Raw genomic sequence first — 23231 nt, 5'->3', positions numbered from 1 at the left:
TATTATTTGCAGTCAGAGAGTTTGTGTATGGGATGATGTAACTAAAATAAAGTGTTCTGTGAAATTCCTCCTGATTCTCCCTTGGGTCAGGTAGGTTTTGATATTAAGCAGGCTAAATGGTTCCAATTTTTCTTTTCTGGGAATTAAATAAACCAGAGCAGCTTTTTGGACTGTTTATAAAAGAAGAAAATGAGCTGCCAAGATACAGTTAATAATATTGTGTATCTTTGAATTTGTCATGGAGGAACTTTTAACAAGCCTTAGCATGACATCTTATTTTTGCATACCCCAGCCAAATAACTTCCCAAATTTCTTATTCTTAAAATGGCTCATTAGTGTAAGCTGGTAGCCAAACTACAGCAATAGCAGAGAAATAGTTTGTGCTTATTCAGCCACAAAATGAATTGCTTTAAGTGATTTTACCTACTGACTCATTAAAATGAACCATGATAATCCAATCTTTTTATTTATGTTGAAGTAGCTAAAGACTAAAGGTACTTTAATCATCAACATGAATTTATATAGAATTGACTATGAAAAAAAACATCATTTGGGGATGTTATCCAAGAACATAGACCCTGCAAGAAGAGACAAGAATCAAGGAATGAAAAAGCAAAAGAAGAAAGTTTATACAGTCCTGCAACTCTTAATTTCCCGTTATCAAAGTGTTTCAGAGGTTGATATGCCCAGGGATGGCATATACTGCCAATCCCTTGTCCCTTGCCCATTACCATTGATCATTCTCCTCCTTTCTGCTGAATAGGGATGAGCCAGCGTAGGACTCTAGTCATCCACTACCAACCGATCTGAGCTAGCTTGCTAAATATTTGAAAACAAATCACCATCCCCCAAACATTCAAAAGTTATCCAGGAAAAGAGTTTGAAATGGATTATTTTAATGTATTTTCAGAATAGTATATGCCCATAGTTTCATGAATCCGTAATCAAGAAGAATGGCACACTATTATCTCTCATATCTGTCTACCTTTCTTTCTTTCTATCTATCTATCATCTAGCCATCCATCCATCCTTCCATCAATCTATCTACTTTTTGTTACATTTCCCCTTAGCACAAGCTCCTGTGAGCTACTGTTTTAGAAAGAGCTTAAAATTGTCATTTTGAATTTCACTAATTTGAGTGAAAAAATACAATTAATTATATTGTATAAACTTTGTTTACATGTGAAGAATTCCTAATTACATTTGTGATGGTCTTATATTGGCTTTGCTGTGATTTTTTTTTTTTTTTTTTTTACAAATTTCTGCTTTATTTCATCTAATCTGCAGCATCCTCCAGGGCCAACTCTTTGAACTCCCAAGAGATAGGGAAAGCATAGCTACCATGGATGTACTTGCATTTACCTAGAATGTTGCTAATATGTGATTCTCAGTGGCAGGAGCTAGGAAGACAATAGACAAGTCACTTAAAATAGACAAGTCGCTTAAAAATATGCTGTAAGAGCAAAGCTGAGAGGTCACTTACTCTTCTTAAGGGGGAAAGAAAGCCTTCACAGAAGAGGTGACGTTTTATGGAAAAATAAGGTTAGAGGTTCTTCAGCAGAGGGGAAAAAAAGGGCTTGGCAGTTTCCAAAAGTATTCAGAGGACGATGCATGGGATACAGAGGTGAATAATGAAGTCAATATCATTTGTAAGATCAGATGTGAAACAACTTTGGGTGCCAAGTAAAGTGTTTGGATATTTATGCAGTAAATGAGTCAGTAGAGATTTCTTAAGCTGGGTAGTAAGTACATAATCAGATTTGGAGTGGAGGTGAGTGTAACCTTTTTATCAGTTTTGGTTTTTCTTCTTTTATTATTATCAGAAAACAGTATCTATTTATGTTTAAAATTATAAATAAAGATAAGTAAAATCATGGAAAATAAAAATCAACTACAGTCCTATGCACTCAGAGATGAATCTCTTAAAGTTTTGTCAGCTAATATAAAGTACTTTTCCCCATGAATCAGGATAAATATAAATATACTCATGATATATTTAAAAGTAATTATACATTTTAATGAGTCCTATTATACAAAACTTTTTAAAATTTACTTTTTCCACCTAATACTATACTGTAAACATCTTTTCAGTAAATGAACATTATTTTCAATTTTTCAAGATCATAAACAATCCTGAAATGATGTTCTTTGTATTTATATTCTTATATATCTATTTTTCTAGGACTAATTCACAGAAATAGAATTGGTGGATCAAAGAGCATGCATATTTTAAATCTTATGTTCCCATTTTCTAATTATTCTCTCTAAAAGGCTGTATCCATTTACATTTCTGTTAGCATTCATGGGAGGAATGCTATGTTCCTTCCATTTCTGCAATATTTTGTGTTATCATTTCTTAAATCCTCGCCAAGTTGTTTGGGAGGAAGACTTCACTGTAATTTTCTTTGGTACTTGTTGATTACTGCTGAGGTTAAATATTTTTTATATTTGTTTTGTATCTTTGGGGGATATTATCCATTCATTTTCTACTGAAGGGATTATGCTTTTCTTTTCTTTTCTTTTAAAAAATATTTATTTATTTTGGCTGTGCCGGGTCTTCATTGCAGCATGTGGGATCTTTAGTTGTGGCATACGGGATCTAGTTGCCTGACCAGGGATTGCACCTGGGCCCCCTCCATTGGGAGCATGGAGTTTTAACCACTGGACGACCAGGGAAATCCCATATGCTTTTCTTTTTTATTTACAAGAGTGCTTTAAATATTTGAGTAAACTTTCAACTTTATACAATGTATAAATACATAATATGTAAGCATATTATACATTATATATTCCAAATATTCTTCCAGGTTTGATTTTTATTTAAGATGTTCTTAGAGTATAAAAATTTAATTTTTTGATAATAAAATCCATCAAGTTGTTTTTAACTTGGTGATTTTATTGCATCTGAAATTAATTTTGATAAATGACATGACAAAGGGTTTTAAACAGTCATCCCAATATCATATATTTAAAAATTAGTTTTCCTTATGAAACTTAAACACCAACTTTATCACATTTTAGATTATTAAAGTCAGTTTCACAGAGTAAATGAACACATATGCTTTGGCATCACAGAAAACCTATTTTTACCACTTTGACCTCTTCAAATCTTAGCTTCCTTGAGAGGGAAACATGAAAATAGCAAAATAGCAATAGCTTATTGTATTAAATTACATAATGCATTTAAAGCACAGTGCTTGGCTCACAGTAAGCATTAGTAGTTCATAGCATTGTTACTTTTATACTAGAGTATGGGTTTTGATTTTTTATCTTCTTCACTGATTAGTGTATCTATTTTTGCATCATGTCATAGTTTGATTATTTTGTAGTATTAAGTACTTTTAAACATCTAATAGAGCAATTTTATTCAACCACTCAAAAATATTTGTTGAATGCCTTTTACTTGTCTCTAACAGCTAGGATCTGAAGGTATCAATATATGGTTGAGCAAATCAGCACTGGTCCCTGATCAATTAGCCTACAGTCACATCTTTCTGAGGATCTGACCTGTTTATCAAGATAAAAGTTTTTAAGATACCCTTTACTTTTTATTTGGTTCTGAAGACAACTTTGTTCAATAGCAACATATCTTTAGCAACATATCATTAAATCTAGTTTATATCTACTCATGGCTCATTTCATCCATTTTAACATTGAATTTATTGATTACAGTATCAAAGGATACATTTTTTTATATTCTTATGACAATACTCTTGAGTATATCTTACAAGGCTGGAATTCAGTCCTCTTCTTGAATAAATCATGTTCGATTTAAAAAAAAAACACTTTAATTATACCACTTGACATACAGCATAAAGCAGATGTGTTTGTTTGCTGATAGATTTTTGAAAAGAGGAATTGAACATTTGGATTTGTCAATATTTACACTGTACTGCCCAAGAGGGACAAATATAAGCAGGGAAAATGTATCACGTTTGAAAAGGAATGGACTCTTGGAAAGAAACAGATCTGGATTTTGAACCCCAGGTCTATCCATTCCCATGGTGTATAAGACAAAATCACTGTAAGTTTCTTACTACTGCTGTAACAAATTACCACAAACATAGTGGTTTAAAACAAATGTATTCTTTCACAGCTCTGGAGGTCAAAGGTCTAAAATCGAGGTGTTTCTAAGGCTATCTTCCTTCTGGAGGTTTCTGCCTGTTCCAGTTTCTAAAGGCTGCTGGCACTCCTTGGCTCGTGGCACTTCTTGGCATATCACAACCACCTCTGCTTCCATTGTTAATCCCTTTTCAGCTTCTGACCTTCCTGTCTCCCTCTCATAAGGACCCTTGTGATTATATTGGATCCACCCAGATAAGCTAGGCTAATCTTCCGTCTAAAGATCCTTAATTTAATCATATCTATAAACGCCCTCTTGGCCATATAAAGTGACATCTTTACGCATTACAGGGATAAGGACATGGACATCTTTTGGTGGCCATTATTCAGCCTACCACAATCACTATAGCAGGGAACTCATAACTAACTGGAGAAGACACTCAGCTGATCCACACACTTATTTACTCATATTTAACCTACTTTTTAAAAAACAGTTCATTGTATGGTTGCACATTTGGGCAAGTGCCAGTTCTCTGAACCCTGTGTGTCCTTCACCTGTAAAATGGAACTAATGCCTACTTACATAATAGAGATGTTCTGAGGACTAAATGACATAGTGTATAAAAAGCTGTTTCCACTCCATCATGTAAGAGTACTGTGGGCATTGTGCTAAAAAGTGACTCTTGAGGGCAAAAGGAATACACTTAATACTTTTGTTGCATGTTTGCAGTACACTGAAATTTCATTCTAGTTACATGGAAATTACTTGAATTAACTTGCATTCTTGAAGAGAGAGAGATAAATAATGTAAATAATATATGCCATTCTACCTATCATTCCACCCAATGGGCACATGAAAGAGTGACTATAGACTACTTGCTTCTACTCTTTCTGAGTTAGGCTCTATTTTCTCATGCCTCCCATAGCATGAACCTTTTGAGATCAATTGTTTAAATATATGTACTCTTTCAGATATTATTGCAATTAATTCTTCATTAAATGTCTGTTTTTACACTATGAAGTAAACTTGACAAGAATATTAGTTTAAGACAATACCTGGCATGTAGTTGATGTTCAATATATGACACCTATTATTATGCAAATAAATATTTGTTTAAAAACAAGTGCTCACCAATAAACTGGGAACATGTAATTGAGGGAGAACAGCCTAGTGGAATGAACAAATTTCAAAGTCAGATACATCTGAGTTCAAGTCCTGAGTTTTCCATTAGCTGTTTCCTTGGATATTTTCCTTAACCTCTCTAAACCTCAATCTATCATTTTAAAAATAGAAATTATAATCTGATCTATTTAGATGTGAGGATCACATGAGAAATGTACTTAGACTCCTAGAATAGTTTCTGTCAATAAATGATAATTATTATTACCTAAATAAATATTTTCTTAATTTAAATATATTTAGCAAACAACTTTCTGAATAATAAATATAGGTATTATAGATAGAAAAAATAGAATTATTTAAATTCCATCTAATCACCTAGGTTTCTGAAGCATATGAACTTAAAGGACCTATGGCCCATTACAAATTGTTTATTACTAAGTGGATTTTGAGTACTTGTATCGGTCAGGCTATTTAAGTCACATGCACAATCACTAATGTACCTTCAATAAAGGGGTTTATGAGAATACAAAGAAATACTAGTAGCACTGTTCTTAATGTTAGCAACAGCACAGTCAATCCCTGTTCTAGATCTTCTGAGACTGGGAAATGCAGTAGGATCTAAAGATAAGGGACTCAGTGTCTCTCTATTCAATAACTGTGGCTTGATTGACCCAACTTCTCTGTTTTCACCAAACATTTAATTTGGAAAGTACTCAAGCCACCACAAAGGTACTTGAGTTTCCTCTTGCTGAGTCATTTAAAAATTATCTCTGATTCACAACAGCCAAGACATGGAAACAACCTAGATGTCCATTGACAGATGAATGGATAAAGAAGAAGTGGCACATATAAACAATGGAATATCACTCAGCCATAAAAAAAATTAAATAATGCCATTTGCAGCAACATGGATGGACCTAGAGATTATCATACTAAGTGAAGTAAGTCAGACAAAGACAAATATCATATGAAATCACTGACATGTGGAATCTAAAAAAATAATACAAAGGAATTTATTTACAAAACAGAAACAGACTCACAGACATAGAAAACAAACTTATGGTTACCAAAGGGGAAAGCAGGGGTGGGGGGTGGGGGATAAATTAGGAGTTTGGGATTAACAGATACGAACTACTATATGTAAAATAGATAAACAATAAGGTCCTACTGTATAGCACAGGGAATTATTCACTATCCTGTGATAAACCATAATGAAAAAGAATATGAAAAAGAATGTATATATAAGTATAACTGAACACTTTGCTGTACAGTAGAAATTAACACAACATTGTAAATCAACTATACTTCAATAAAATAAATTTAAAAAAAGAAAAGGAAAATTACCTCTGGCTCCTGTTCATCCCTGATCCCATCCATACCAGCCAGGAGCAATGCTGACCACAAAATGAAAAAAAAAAATCTATCTTCAAAATGTGTCTGCATGCTTTCAGAACTTCAATAACTACCTCTGCTGTCCACCCATGCCCTAGCTCTAAACTATGTATAAGCCTCAAGGGCTTTTTTGCCTTTTTCTGCTTAAAGGCATGAGTAGGGACTACTTGTTCCTTTCCTACTTGCCACTGCATGGAAACTTGGGCCTACATTTGTATGTCTCATCCTTCCAGCTATGCCTAAAAGTAGCAAGTAAAATGTTGTCTACCTCACAGACCCTATCCTCTGAGCTACACCTCAGTCATCTCTGGCTATTCAAGATTTTCAAAGACCTTCTTCTCAGGAGTGTTCCTAGATATGCTCCCATATATAAGCTAACTTGGAAGGAAGATAACTAAGGACAAAGGAATACTGATCAAAACAAAACATACCAAAAAGAAGAAAGCATTATGCAGAGGAGAGAATTATTAAAAGAACATATTTTATAGAATCATAATATGTTTACTCTGGTCCCTGAAATTTCCACAACCTCCCACAGTTACCCTTGTATATTCTGACCCTAGGGACATACATTCTAGGCAGGCAGTTTCCTAAACCGTGGACTTCGAAGACATGGCCTCCATGGTAATTAATTTCCATTTTTCATTTTTAATAATTCTCTTTCAAGAACTTAGTTTTCCATTTATTATGGTCTGGCCTATAATCAATTGTTACCTCTTTTATAGGTCTTTACACTTATGCATTCTTCAATTTTTCATTGTTTTTGGTGTTCAGTTTTGTTTGAGAAGAAGAAATCTAAATGACTTTTGGAACCCATGTGGATACGTGGAAGAAGTGTTTCTAGGCAGAGAGAATGGGAAGTGCAAAGGCTCTGGGGTGGGAGCTCAGCAAGAAGGCTGGTAGAGATGGAGTGAAATGGGTGAAGTGGAGAGAGACAGGAGATTAAGCCAGGAGGAGGATCATGTAGGACTTTTAAAGGCATATTAATCAGACATTTTTTTGCAGATTTTTAAAAGAGGGTACAAAACCCAGAAAATGTGCAAAATAATCCTTATATTCCCTCCTGTTGAGCAATTTTATCCATTCCAATCTGTCTTTGATTAATGTCAGACTTGACTCCAGAAAAACATGTTGCTTTGAAAAAAGTTTTTCTTGGATTACAAAGCATTGAAAATGTATTTAAATGTTTAAAAAACTATATCAGGGGCTTCCCTGGTGGCGCAGTGGTTGAGAATCTGCCTGCCAATGCAGGGGACACGGGTTCGAGCCCTGGTCTGGGAAGATCCCACATGCCGCGGAGCAACTAGGCCCGTGAGCCACAACTACTGAGCCTGCGCGTCTGGAGCTTGTGCTCCACAACAAGAGAGGCCGCGATAGTGAGAGGCCCGCGCACCGCGATGAAGAGTGGCCCCCGCTTGCCACAACTAGAGAAAGCCCTCGCACAGAAACGAAGACCCAACACAGCCAAAAATAAATAAATAAAATAAAAATAGATCTCCTTAAAGTGGAAAGAATCACCCTATGAATAATGTTATCGTGAATATCATGCTAACAATTGAATAATTATTCCAATAAAATATTTAAAAAAAAAAAACTATATCAGTGGGTTTTATTTAATTTCATATGACAGGATATCCAATCCAGGGGGTTTAAGAACAAAAGGAAAATAATTGCTTCATGTATCTAAAAAATCCAGTTTTGGGGTTCTACTGCATCTTGACTGAGGACCAAATGATGTCACCTGGACCCAGATTCTTTCTGTTCGATTCTCTTCATTCATCATGCTCCTTTACTGCCAGATTCCATGCTTTCTCTTTGGAGGTGGCTGCTCTAACTCCAGACTTAGATTGTCTCTCAGTCAAATCCAATGGAAAAGAGGAAGAGATTTTGGGAAATTCCAGCATCTTACTTATTCTGTCACATACAAATTCCTGAACTCATGGCTACAAATGGCTATAGTCCAGGGGATGAAATACACTTATTTCTTTCAGCGTGGATCACTTTCTTCCCTCTAATAGTGCATCCCTGAACGAATCTCCAAATGGCAGTACTAGAAACAGGGTGAATTGGTGTTGAATAGCAAGCAAACACAACCAAGGAAATATCCATTCATTTGTCTACCCCATCTTCCCATTCAATCACCTTCAAAAATATCTCTGCCTCCGTAATAAACCTATGCTATGTCCCAAGGAAAACACACTCTCCTCTACCTTCCCAAAGCAATAACACTTAAAGTCCCATTCATTTACAGATACAGCTCAAAGCCCAAAATATCTGTTTAGTGCACAGTCATCTCAGTCAGACTTCTCTCTAACTCCTCTTGGCCTAGAAAACTAATGCTAAATAGTAAGTTTAATGAATCCCCAAACATCTAAAACACACTTTTTTTCCTAGGCTGCCATTGGGGAAGGAAAACAACACAGTTTCTGGTATATAACTTACATTGTATCTTATGTGAAGTATAAGGCAAGGACCCCTCAGTCTAGAAGTGAAATGCAGTTCCTTTGTCAACGAGTCTGGCTGTTCTAGATCTGCTCTCTGGAAGGATCTTTCTTCCACTGTTGAGGAGAAAATGGTTAATCACAGGTCAATAAACCACTTCTTCCCTAGTGGAGACAACAGGAAAGAATGACTTCCACCACACAGGGATTCCCTACCTACAAAATGTTTTAGTAGGATATTTCTGACCCATCTGTTTTTCTTATTGTAGGCAAACCTGAAATTTATGGATTCTTACCTATACTTGGTGTTTGCTTATATCTTTTCATATAAAGGTTGGTGTAAAGTAAGATCTATGATTTGTACGAGACTGCTTTGACAATCCAATCTATTGAGTTAACACGATTGTTTTCCATGACCACATCTGAGATGCCTCTTGTAATTCTTTATCAGTGTACTTTAACTTCAGGTTCTGGAGCCTGAGGACTATTTTAAGGTTTGAGCAACCCTAGCCTCTTGTTTGTAAGGCTTGGGATTTCTCTAATAATAAAATTTATTTAAACTCTTGATATACTTTCAATCTATTTCCATTCACTCTATATCAAGGGATAGAGATATCAAGAAGAGTTGATCTTTAAATCTGGAAATCATCCTTGGATTTTCTGTCTTCTAAAGGATTGCCAACAACTGTCAGAAGCTAGGAGGAAGTTATGAAACAGATTTTCTTTTAGTGCTTCCAGAGGAATCAACCTTGCCAACAGCTTGATTTCAAACTTCTAGTCTCTGGAACTGTGAGACAATACATTTCTGTTGTTTTAACCATCCAAGTTTATGTATGTTGTTACAGCAGCCCCAGGAACCTAATACAGCCACAATGCACCGCCAATCTCTTTGGCCCTGACCTGAATGTCCTTTTCCTTAGTATTTGTGCCTCTGGACTGCATCTTCTCAATAGGAGTAATTTGTCCCTGCCTCGGGCAATGTCGGCTTAAATGGAACAATGTGAAAGGGACCTGAGATACTAGGTTACAATTTCCTCATCTACCATTCTTGCTAGGTCTCCCACCTCTGCTTTTGCTTCAGTCAATGTTAGTTTGGGGCAGAGACTTTGGCTTGCTAACCCTTGCCAATCCAGCTACTGTAGTAGCAGCTGTCTCAGACTTCAGACTGCAGGTAGAAAGGATCGTTATACTAAAATAATATTCTCTGATCCGCTTGCAGAGAGAACAGATCCACCTTAAAACTTTCTTTTTCTTGTTTGACCTTCTTAAAGGCTCTAATAAGTTGAATTTTTCAAAACCAGTGTCTCACCCTGTTTCCTTACTCAGCACAAGACAGTCAGTTTAACCAGTTGTCTTACACTTAAAACTGCTAACTTCCAAGACTTGGACTGAGTGGCCCACACTGCCCTTCACATGACTTCATGAGCTTGGCTAGACTACATAAAAGGTCTAGTCCCTGTTCAAAAGTTCACACAACCACTCAGATATAGCTCAAGTTGCTTCCACTTTGGTTATCTTTATTGTCTTTTCAGATGCAGTTGGACCAGGTCTCCAACAATATCTCTGTGACCCAATTTCCTACCTCAATCATCTGCCTAACTCTGTCCTGACTCCATTCTTAATAGGACCTCTCTTTATGGTGGGAAGATGGCTGCCACAAATATAAACTTACATTCTTTCTCAGTTTAAGTCAATAAAATGTTAGCAAAATCATGGGTAATTCCATTTGTTTTGGTTTGGTCAAATTCCCATTTCCAAAAGAATCACAGTAGATGGGTCAATACCAAGTGCTGAATGACTTAGGTCTGAGTCATATGCTCTGGCTTCCACACCTCCAGAAACACATGGACTAGTAGTGAATGAGGACTAAATTCCCAAATGGCCATTTGTAGAAATGGTGTAATTGAAGCTAACAGTCAGAAAATATGCACTACAAATAATGGAATTAAAATACTTCTATTGATTGGTATTTGAAAAATAATGCGTAAAAGAGAAAATAAAAATCACTACACCAGAGATGAAAATCTACATTTGCAGGTCCATCAAAAGATAAATGAATAAAGACTGTAGTATATGGAATACTACTTAGTAATAAAAAGAAATGAATTAATGATACAGGTAGCAACTGGGATGAATCTCAGAATAATTATTCTGAGTGTGTCTTAGTCAGCTTTGGGCTGCTGTAACAAAATGCCACAGACTGGGTGGCTTAAACAATACACATTTATTTCTGACAGTTTTGGAGACTGAGAAGTCCAAGATCAAAGTGTCAGCAGGTTTGGTTCCTGGTGAGAACCCTCTCCCTGGCATGCAGACGGCCACCTTTTTGCTGTGTCTTCATATGGTGGGGGGAGAGAGAGAACTCTGGTCTCTCTTCCTCTTCTTCTAAGGACACTAATCCTATCATGTGGGCCCCACCCTCATGACCTCATCTAAACCTAATTACCTCCCAAAGGCTCCACCTCTAAATACCATCACATTGAGAGTTAGAGCTACAACATATGATTTTGGCATAAACACATTCAGTTCACTGCAGAGTGAAAAGTCAGACAAAATGTACGATTCCATTATATAAAACTGTAGAAAAGGTAAACTAATCTATAGAGACAGAAAGCAGATCAGTAGTTTAGGGACAGGGCTAGAAGGCAGGGATGGAACTGGAAAGGTTTCAAAGGGCATGAGGAAATTTTGAGCAGTGATAAATAAGTTCACTATCATAACTGTGGTGATTTTTTCACAGGTGTGTTATTTGTTTCAAAGCTTATACAACTTAAATATTCCACTTTTCATGCATATTTTGGTTATTTGCTGTGGCCCTAAGAATCCTGCTAAGAATATTCTTATAGCTGTCTTTTAGTGCACATTATATGTATTTCTTTCATCTATGCAACTCAGAGTGGGAATACTAGGTCATGGATATTTACATACTCTTAAAAAGTTCCCTTGGGCTCCTTTGCTCCTGGCCCCAACCCTGTAGTTCTAGACAGCCGCTATAGATTAGTTGTAACTGTTATGGGATTTCATATAAATGAAATTGTATATAATGTACTCTTGTGTATGGCTTCATCTGCTCAGAGATTCATCTATGTAGTTGTATGTGTCAGTTTTTTTTTTTTGTAATTGCTGAAACATATTCATTGTTGGAATATATTACAACCTTTTTTCCATTTACTTGCTGACGAGCATTTGGCTTGTTTCCAGTTTTGTGTTACTATGAATAAAACTGCTAAGAACATTTGCATTATGGTCAAAGAACATCATCTTTTGGAATTTATTAAGGTTTCCTTTGGAGCCTGATACATAATCTACTCCTGTAAATATTCCATATGTGCTAGGAAATGTGTATTCTCCATGTGTCAAGTAATTCTACATAAATTTAGTAGTTCAAACTTATTATTTAGGCATTTATCTGCCTATTTTTTCCTCTGCTGCATTCATTAGTTTCTCAGAGGGTTTTAACATATCCAGTTACAATTTATCTATTTCCCTGTACTGTTGTTTGTTGTTGCTTGGTTTATTTTTAGATTGTAATGTTAGGAGACATGTACATTCGTGATGGACATATCTTGTTGTTCTATTGTTCCTTTTACCAGTATACACCACTCATTTTCCCTTATTTTATTTTCTTGTTTGGCCTTAAATTCTATTTTGTTGTGTATTAAAATTGCTACCCCAGCTTGTTTTAGTTCATATTTACTGGTAGACTTCTTGTCATAGTTTTATTGTTGGACCTTGTATTTATAATTCAATGTAATATACATATAATTTAATTGAATATAATTAAAATATTAAAAAAAACTATTTTGTTAGGTTTAACCCATTTACATTCACTTTAATTACTGCTACATTAGCCCTTTAGTTTAACACCTTCTTTTGTACTGCACTTTCTATTTATTTGCCCTGTCCTCATTACTACATTTCATTGGATAGTGAATTTACTTCTGATGGATTACAAATCATAAATTTTTAGTGTATAATTAGAGTATCTATTTTTAACCTAAGTTTAACCTAAGTCCCATAATCATGTTTATTTACCCTATTGCTGTCTTAAACTTTGTTTTGAGTATTTGAGTAGATACTATACCATTATCAAGATCTCATGTCCCTTTGGACTCTACCTCCCTTCCCTGCTTTAAGCTGGATATATTTTCTTTCTTAGAGTAAACTTATTATCCAGTAGGCATGAGATTTGGAAGAGAGGATGGGAGAAATGAATGCCTGTGGATGTAATGTTCAGTAGACCACTGGACTCATAGGTCGGGGGCATAGAGAAAATCTGGGCTGGACATTGGAATCACATATAGCTAAAACCATTGCTCCAAGAAGAGGGGGAAGAAAGGATGGAAGAGAGAACACTAGATTTTAAGGTATAAGCAGAGAAAAAGCCTGCAAATGACACTGTAGATCCACCTAAGGAAATGGTGTCATATAAACGGGCCATTTTAAATGTACACACTATATCTACTGCCCAGGAATTAATTTTACAGATATCGCTATTAGGTGTAGGTGCAATTCTGCTGACAGCCCAGTTATGCTGATTCCACTTCCAAGGGGCAGCACCTGCCAGAGCCCATCAAAAACAGGACTCTGGTCAGGAGTGGCCTTGCTGTGGTTACAGATCTTTTTTGTGGCCTCTTTCAATTCTATGCAGAATTCTCCCTCAATTCTTAGGAAGAATGGGGGAGAAACTCCATATTCCTCAAATAGATCCTACTACACTGCCTGCAACTTTACAAAGCAAGAGGTTCACTTGAATTAACTGTTGAGATGGCCACCCATCACCCATACTTTAGTAAGGATTAATTTAATCAGACTATGCTCCTAATATCAGAAACTAAAGCCACAGGAGAAAGAAGGAGTAAAGAAGACTGAGTTTTAACCATGTAAGTCTTTAAGAAAGGGCAAAGTAGAATGGTTTGGTAAGGGGTATTCCGCTCAAGGCAGAAACATGAAGGTAACAGGATCTTACAGAATATATATGCTACTTAATGGGAAATATGCTACCCATTACTATAGTCACAGAATTCATCAAGAAAAGTATCAAGTTTTCAGACACTTTTAGGTGTTAATATTTCATCTTATGCTACCTCTTAATGGCAGTGAAGAGAAACAGTGAGGTAGGACAATTTTAAGGTCTTAGTTTGAGTTCTTATTTGTGCATTTTAATAATTTATTAAATAAATTTATACACTTAATATTTAATAAATATATATTATTTTAGGTTATGTACCTGATGCCTATGGAACAAGCATTCATATTATATTTCTAATAATTTGTTTGCTATCATGACCATCATTGACATTACTTCTGCTAACACATATATAAATAAAATAATATACATCAAATGCAAGCCGTAATCTTGCAATTACATTAATAACTAACATCTATTATTTACTATGTGCCAAGAACTGTCCTAAGCAATTTAAATCTATTAATATATTTAATATAAATATATAACATATTTCCATTTGCTGAATTTATTTAAACAAACCAATTTAGAAATGTCATAGAATTAAACACAACTTGACATGTAAACATACTGTCATGTTCCTGAAACAGACGATACCTGATAAAAGTTAATAACTGCTTGTTGGAAAGCTGTCCATAAATAAGGCTAGTCTTCAGCAAAACTAAAAATATTTTGTTTCTTTAGCTTTTCTAGTATGACAATGCAATACTATCAAACTATAATCAAATATAATAAAGACAACATTGGATGGATCCATCAGTACCACTGGTTACAGCTGTTAAAACTGTTTAGTTCTTGGAGACACATAAAAACAATTAAGCCAAACACATCAAATAATTTTCATGGCTTAAAAAAAAATCACAATTCACTGAGTGATGTTAATTATGGTTGTGGTCAAAACTTTTGGTAAAGGCTATTTACAGTGTGCATGGCTGAGCACGCACCATTTATAAAGATACTTGCCAAAAAAAGATGTGGTACATATATACAATGGAATATTCAGCCATAAAAAGGAACGAAATTGGGTCATTTGTAGAGACGTGGATGGATCTAGAGACTGTGATACAGGGTGAAGTAAGTCAGAAAGAGAAAAACAAATATCGTATATTAACACATATATGTGGAATCTAGAAAAATGGTACAGATGAACCGGTTTGTAGGGCAGAAATTGAGACAGAGATGCAGAGAACAAACATATGGACACCAAGGGGGGAAAGCAGGGGTTGGGGGGTAGTGGCGGTGGGATGAATTGGGCAATTGGGATTGACATATATACACTAATATGTATAAAATGGATAACTAATAAGAACCTGCTGTATAAAAATAAATTTTTAAAAGAAAAAAGATACTTGCCGATTTGTTATGATATATATATCTATTATAACACATAAATATGTAACATACATTTTACATATATATGTATATATCCCCTTTTAATAACTTTATGAGGAAAGTATTTTCCCCAACCTGCAGATGGGGAAACTGAGGACATATAGGTTAAACAACTTCCCCTAAGTTATACTAGCAAGTGTGGTACCAGTATGTGAATCCAAGTAGATTCATAACTTAAACTCCTAATTATTTCACTACACTGACTTTCAACTGTGTATGTCTATAAAATTTCACATTTGAGTTTGTCTCATTTTCTTAACTGAGTTTCTGTCACTCTGGGTTGGAAATGTATCACTGTTAGGAACTAAGTTAACATGTACCTTTCTCAGGTCATTGCTTATAAAACTACTGGCCAGCTCTTCTTTCTTTGTGGGGGAAGAAATTTCTTGATATGCTATTATATTTTTCATTTTAACACTAAAAGGCAATTCAGGATAAGGTTTTAAAAAGTATCAATTTAATACTGAATATTTAGAAATATGGTACACACAGACACCACAGTAATATAAAATGCGTACAATTATCAACTATTTTATGAAAACTTAACATGGATGGCTGACATCTTCCAACAGATAAAACTCTAGACAAAGGTACCAGATATATTTGAGTTTTCATTTTAAATATGATTTAGTCATGCAATTAGGTTTTTAAAAAAATAAATATGACAAATATATGGATTTCTGAAGTATAAACTGACATACAAATCTATATATTTTCATATTTTTCATTAAAGCATCCTTAAAGAAGCATTCTGTAGCATGAAGTTGAGAGCTCAAATTAGATGAAAGGCATGAGGTTTTAATAGAACTGAGTAATTCACATACCAAACATCTACATAAAAGTAAAGACAAAATTGCAAACATATTTGCTTTATCCTCCAAGTCATCAACTTCATAAAATTACTTACTGGAATAATTATTATAAGATAAAATTCCCAATTCTGAATGTTAGTAAGGACACACATATAGGAGCAATATGAGAAAAAGTTTCTTTTGTAAAACAGCAAGAACTAAAACTACATCCCCTTATTAGTACATAAACCTATGATAAGCTTTCTTTTTCAAACTTACAGATGCTCACAACTGTGAAACACAGGTTAGTGAATTGGGCTAAAATGTCCCTACCCTCCATTTCCCCCAAATGGCAGCTTCAAAGGAAAAACTATCCATTGACTTTTTCACCTCAACAGCTTGAATAAAATTTATATTATGAATTTAAAGAGAAAAAATAATCACCTCACACATAAGCAAACTTGATGGAACTTAAGATGGAATAAATACTAGGTATCAGAAGAGCATATTCCTTAATGGAAGTTAAAACATCAAAATTAATTGGATTATGTCACTAATTTAAAAGTTAACACAGGAGAGATAAGAGGATTTTCTTGAACGAATTTAGAGCAGTGGTCCCTAACCCTGACTACAAATTAGAGAGCCTTTGGAAAAACTGAAGCATGGCTCTACCCATAAGAAATTCAGATTTAATTGTTGTAGGGTGGGGTCTAGATGATTCTAATATGAAATGAGGGTTGAGAAACAACTGATTTGGAAAAGTTATTGATTACTCAGGGTGAATTTGATTTAAATAAATTATTCAAAATATGAGCACTTCCTACATGATAGGCACTGTTCTAAGTGCTAATGTGGAGAAAATTCTTTTTTCTATAAAAATCATTGGATATTAATATATCTTTTATCTTTTGAATAGTTACATAATTTTATTAAATTATTACTCAAAGCTTTTATTACGGTCTGCTGTCATAAAAGATTTCCTTCTACTTTTTTGAACTATCCTCAGTTGATATTATAACAGAATAGATCAAACTCAAACTTCTTCTCAAGATATATGTAGAGAATGTAACAATAATAGTTTCATTTTTCAAGTCATGGTATATGAGGTATTCTCCACCTTATATCTGGAGTCACAAAGCTATAATTTAAAAACTGAAATCAGGTATTGCTTTAATGAATCAAAAATGTACTACCATTGATGTCAGTGCTTGCTTTATATTGCCTAAAAAATAATCTATGACAGCGCCTCAGACAACCTAGTAAGAGTAGGTCTTTAATACAGACCATGTTTCTTATGACCTATTTATAAAACATCCTTTTAAGAAAAAAGTTACAGGAATATGGGTTTTGAAACATAATTAGAAATTAATTATTTCAAAGGAACAGAAATATAGTTTTTGAAATGCTACATAATTAGAAATTAGTTACTATCCCAAGACGATAGCTTCAGCTTTAACATTTTAAATTAAAGCCAACTTTATTAGGTATTATAAAAATGCATTTTAACTCATGAAAAAAGTCAGATTTAATAAATTTGATTTGTATCTACTCTTCAAACTAACATTTTTCAGGTTTAAATTTGCTAAAACCAACTGATTAATTTATTAATCATATACTAGGCTAATTATCTTTTTTCTAGCTGGACAACAGGCCAAAACTGACGAAATTTTGGTTCAACCATAATATATGCATGTATAGAAAAATGCAATAGCAATTTATTTTCCATACTTGATGGACTTAAAACAGCATTAAATTTTTTTTTTTTTTTTTTTTTTTTTTTTTGCTGTACGCGGGCCTCTCACTGTTGCGGCCTCTCCCGTTGTGGAGCACAGGCTCCGGACACGCAGGCTCAGCGGCCATGGCTCAGGGGGCTAGCCACTCCGCGGCATGTGGGATCTTCCCAGACCGGGGTACGAACCCGTGTCCCCTGCATCAGCAGGCAGACTCTCAACCACTGCGCCACCAGGGAAGCCCCAACAGCGTTAAATTTTTTGTGGAAGCTCAGTAGTCAAAATAAATACTTAATAAAAATATACACCATAAGATATCAAGAACTTAGTGTTTAAAAATAAACTTTGTCACATTGTTTTGCCTTCAGTTAAACAGAACTCAATTTAGGTACCTAAGGTATCTAAGAATAATTAAGGTATGTTTTTGGAAACAAAATTAAAATTCAAGTAACACTAGAAAGATAACACTAAGATGAAAGAGAAACTTACTATGTTTTAGCTCAAAAGTTTAATCAAGTTATAGCTACTGGGACTTCTCAATATGACTATGACTCTCATAAACAGGAACAGTTTGGGAAACAAAAGTCAAAGAGTCATGATTATGTGGTTCATGCTGTGAAACCCTCAGTACGTAAAAAAGTGAAAATACAGTATATATGAGCACCATCAGAAATGTGTGTGCGTATATGTATTTAAAACTTTACCTGATTAAAAATTGCCATTTAGAGTGAAGGACAAGCACACAGTTACGAAAATACATTCTTAAGCTAACATGTCATACGACTTATTTTAAAATGTTTAATCTGGCGTTCCTTCTAAAAATCAAAAAAAGAATACAACATAAAGAAAGCCAAGCCAGCATTCTTTTGTAGTGCAAAGTCCCTTGGAAATAGAAGGTTACTGAAGAAAAAGAATGTGTTCAATAAGTGTTTTCAAATCCATAGTCAAATTCCAATATTTAAAGGAAAAATGAAGTTAACTAATAAATATGAATTCACAGAATAAACCAGCGCATGTTGGATTTGCCCCTATGGGATTACCATTCAGGCCTCAGATTATTTTTAACTGAGGGTAATCAATATTATTCTGCTGAAAGAATCTTCCTTCTATAAGAAAAGATACAAATTTGCCACCTGTAATTTCTGCTATAGTCACCAAAACTCTAAAAAATACTGTCATATATAATACATACCCTGGGGCAATGAAAGGGTCTTTAATGAAAATCTTATTTTGATCCTACGTAGAGGCAGCTTATGATAGACTGTTAGTATCCTTGCTATTTTTCAAAGCTCTCAGTATAAGTAATCACATGATATAGACTGAAGTTCTTTGAAACCACTGTCACGTGATAAAGGGTAATGCTATTCACCATTTAAAATACGTTCAATCTCTTCTAGTCTTTTTAAAGCAGCAACTCTTTTCTTCTCAATTTCTTTGATTTCTTTTGTTGTTTTGTGGGGGGTTTCTTTGTCTGTATTTTTTCCTAACTGTTTGTTGGATTTCGACTGACTTTTATTATCACTTGTTTTTATTATCTGTATGGGTCTGGGTTTACTTTTGATTTCTTTTTCATTTTCAGTTGGAATTTTGTCTCCTTCTATACCTGAAGTCTTACCAGCTGGGAATACTGGCTGTTCTACAAAACTAGATGAAGAAATTTTATCCCTGACTATATTCAAATGGCGTTGAATATATTCTTCATGTGGTGCTAATGCCAATGTTTCAACCAGGCATCTTTCAGCTTTTAATAAGTCCTTCTCTTCAAAATAAACAACACAAAGATTGTGTTTTCCTTGCACATTGCTTGGATCCATCTCCAAAATCTTTTCAAAACATTTTTTTGCTCCAAGTATATCTTTCTTTTGATTCATCAGAATGTCTCCTTTTAAAATGAGACCTTTGATATGATCAGGATAGTATCTGAGTAACTCTTCCAAGATTGGCAAAGCCATTAATTCCTTTGCAGTCTGAGAATACAGGAGAGCCAGATTAAACAGAGCACTTCTGAAATCGGCTTGTAATTTTATGGCTTTCTTCATCCACATCTCTGCTTCAGTGTCCTTTTTGTCATCCATGGCAAGCATTCCCAGATTGAAATAACCATTAGCATCTAGTGGCTCCTCATTTACATAGCTTAGAAGTCGTTTTCTAGCCTCAGGTCTGAGTTTAACCTCACCTAAGAATTTAAAAAGAAAAAAAATTATACTATGAGCAAATGAATAAGTCTGAGGAACAAAGCCACTTGCAAGTATTTATCTAGATTACAAAAAGACAGCATCAAAACAATTAATTGCTGTCCCTAAATTAAAAAGCAGAAAGAAAAAATCTCAAAGTTTTCACAGGAAAGATGTATATGAAGCACTGAAATGGTAGCTCATTTCCTTTCCTTTAAAACAGTAAAAGTGCCTCAAAAACTAAAAGGGGAGCCAAAGCAATCTTGAGGGGAAAAAAACGGAGCTGGAGGAATCAGACTCCCTGACTTCAGACTATATTACAAAGCCACAGTAATCAAGACAATATGGTACTGTCACAAAAACAGAAATATAGATCAGTGGAACAGGATAGAAAGCTGAGAGATAAACCCACACATATACGGTCAACTAATCTACGACAAAGGAGGCAAGGATAAAAAATGGCGAAAAGACAGTCTCTTCAATAAGTGGTGCTGGGAAAACTGGACAGCTACACATAAAAGAATGAAATTAGAACACTCCCTAACACCATACACAAGAATAAACTCAAAATGGATAAGAGACCTAAATGTAAGACCGGACATGATAAAACTCTTAGAGGAAAACATAGGAAGAACACTCTTTGACATAAATCACAGCAAGATCTTTTATGACCCACCTCCTAGAGTAATGGAAATACAACCAAAAATAAACAGATGGGACCTACTGAAACTTAAAAGCTTTTACACAGCAAAGGAAACTATATACAAAATGAAAAGACAACCCTCAGAATGGGAGAAAATATTTGCCAATGAATCAACAGATAAAGGATTAATCTCCAAAATATATAAATAGCTCATGTAGCTCAATATTAAAAAAAAAAACCCAATCAAAAAATGGGCAGAAGACCTAAATAGCTATCTCTCCAAAGAAGACATACAGATGGCCAAGAGGCACATGAAAAGCTGCTCAACATCACAAATTATTAGAGAAATGCAAATCAAAACTACAATGAGGTATCATCTCACACCGGTTAGAATGGGCATTATCAGAAAATCTACAAACAACAAATGCTGGAGAGGGTGTGCAGAAAAGGGAAGCCTCTTGCACTGTTGGTGGGAATGTAAATTGATACAGCCACTATGGAGAACAGTATGGAGGTTCCTTAAAAAACTAAAAATAGAATTACCATGTGACCCAGCAATCCCACTACTGGGCATTTACCCAGAGAAAACCATAATTCAGAAAGACACATGTGCCCCAATGTTCACTGCACCACTATTTACAATAGCCAGGTCATGGAAGTAACCTAAATGCCCATCAACCGGCAAATGGATAAAGAAGATGTGCTACATATATAAAATGGAATATTACTCAGCCATAAAAAGGAATGAAATTGGGTCATTTGTAGAGATGTGGATGGACCTAGAGACTGATACAGAGTGAAGTAAGTCAGAAAGAGAAAAACAAATATCGTATATTAACACATATATGTGGAATCTAGAAAAATGGTACAGATGAACCGGTTTGCAAGGCAGAAATAGAGACAGAGATGTAGAGAAAAATGTATGGACACCAAGGGGGGCAAGTTGGGGGTTGGTGGTTGTGGGATGAATTGGGAGATTGGGATTGCCATGTATAAAATAGATAACTAATAAGAACCTGCTGTATAAAATATAAATTTTAAAAAAACACGAAAACAAATAAACAAACAAAAATACAAACTAAAAGGGATGAAATATCTCCTGATAGTTTAGATTCTAACTGGGAGTAGACGAAGAATAAGAATTAAGAGGAAGAGGCATGGGATTTGCCAACAAAAACAAATGTTCAATCTTGATTCTGTTAATTTTATGCACTAAACAAATTATTAACTTGTCTGGGTTAACCTACTGAATTTTCTAATAATTACATGAGATATATAAAAAATGCTCAGTAAATAGTAACTATGACTGGATAAACAAAATGTTCTAGTCTTATTAAATCAGATATTTTCTGTATGTTATTTAAAATTTTTTAGTACTTTTCAAAGGTAAAAATACACCATTATATATAAAGCCTATGTCCAATGTCTCACTACACATAAATCAGGTTTTAGGAAACAAATATTTTATTGAGATAATTTCTATTGCAAATAAATACAAAAAAATTCAATTTCTAAAACTACACACCCCAGGGTGCAATCTTGTGTCAGATAATGGGCACCTTTCATGATTACTAAGGTTAGCTAACTTTACAAAAACATTAGTTTCCTAAACTTAGCTTTTTTGAATAACAGACATAAAGATCTTCCTCTATTCTTTTATGTGACAATATGATAAATAAAGAAAATGTGAAATAAATCAGTAGGCTTAAGTTCTTGTCTTGGACTAGTTACTAACCTAGCCATATAAAGTTAGGGTAGTTATTACATCTGTTTGGTCCTGACTCTCTAATCTACAAAACAGATGACTGGCAAAAACAAACTCAAAGGCCCTCTTTAGCTATAAAATATGATTCTTACATTTTTTGCAAAAGTTTTATAAAAGTATCTAACAATTAATATAGAGATTTTTCCAAACATAAAAATTAAGATTATAAATTATATATATTGCCTTCTGAAGCCGTACTAAAATATATCAAAGATCCTGATTTATTGTGATGAATAATTTAGTTTTGCTAAATTTATAGAAAATATAGGAAATTATAATAACGTCTCAGAAAACAGTAAAACGATACAAAATGATATCAAAAGTATTTGGACTTATAAATCAAGAGAAAATAGAATACTATTTTGTCTAAAACATATAATGCTCTTGGCTCCCTAGAAATAATTACCTAAAAATTTTTACAAATTCAGATTATTTGAATAGTATGATATTTATATATAAGATATATTTCCATGAATAAAATGACAAAATAGATAAATATGGTATTGCTTAATAGACTGTCTGAAAAATCAGTTTTAACATATACCAGAAGAACTAACAATTAGTATTGTCATATATGTTAAGGCTATTACTTGAAAAGTTTACTTCAAGTATTTTAAATATTCTTCTTATAAATTATTTATGCAGTTTTGATGTAAACCATCCATTCATAAATGTTTGCTGGGGGTAAGATTAGGTTTTATTATATTTCAAACTAGAATATGTTTAAATATAGAAATATTTTGAAAAAA

At 34.2% G+C, this 23231-nt stretch overlaps 1 protein-coding gene across 1 annotated transcript in view; it reads right to left on the bottom strand.

Moving 5' to 3' along the window:
• Positions 1-15885: 15885 nt before the first annotated feature.
• The window catches only part of TMTC3 (transmembrane O-mannosyltransferase targeting cadherins 3), a 64786-nt gene continuing 57440 nt past the window's right edge, over positions 15886-23231 (bottom strand). Inside the window, exon 14 of the mRNA XM_082849409.1 lies at positions 15886-20076. Within this exon, the coding sequence (XP_082705535.1) occupies positions 19262-20076 (815 nt within the window). The 3' untranslated portion in view covers positions 15886-19261. The remainder of the gene's footprint in view (positions 20077-23231) is intronic.

Source organism: Leucopleurus acutus (genome assembly GCF_964270905.1).
Source record: "Leucopleurus acutus genome assembly, chromosome: 11".
NCBI classification, from domain to species: Eukaryota; Metazoa; Chordata; class Mammalia; order Artiodactyla; family Delphinidae; genus Leucopleurus; species Leucopleurus acutus.
Note: the sequence above shows the minus strand (reverse complement) of the source record. Positions and strands in the feature narration are given on the sequence as shown.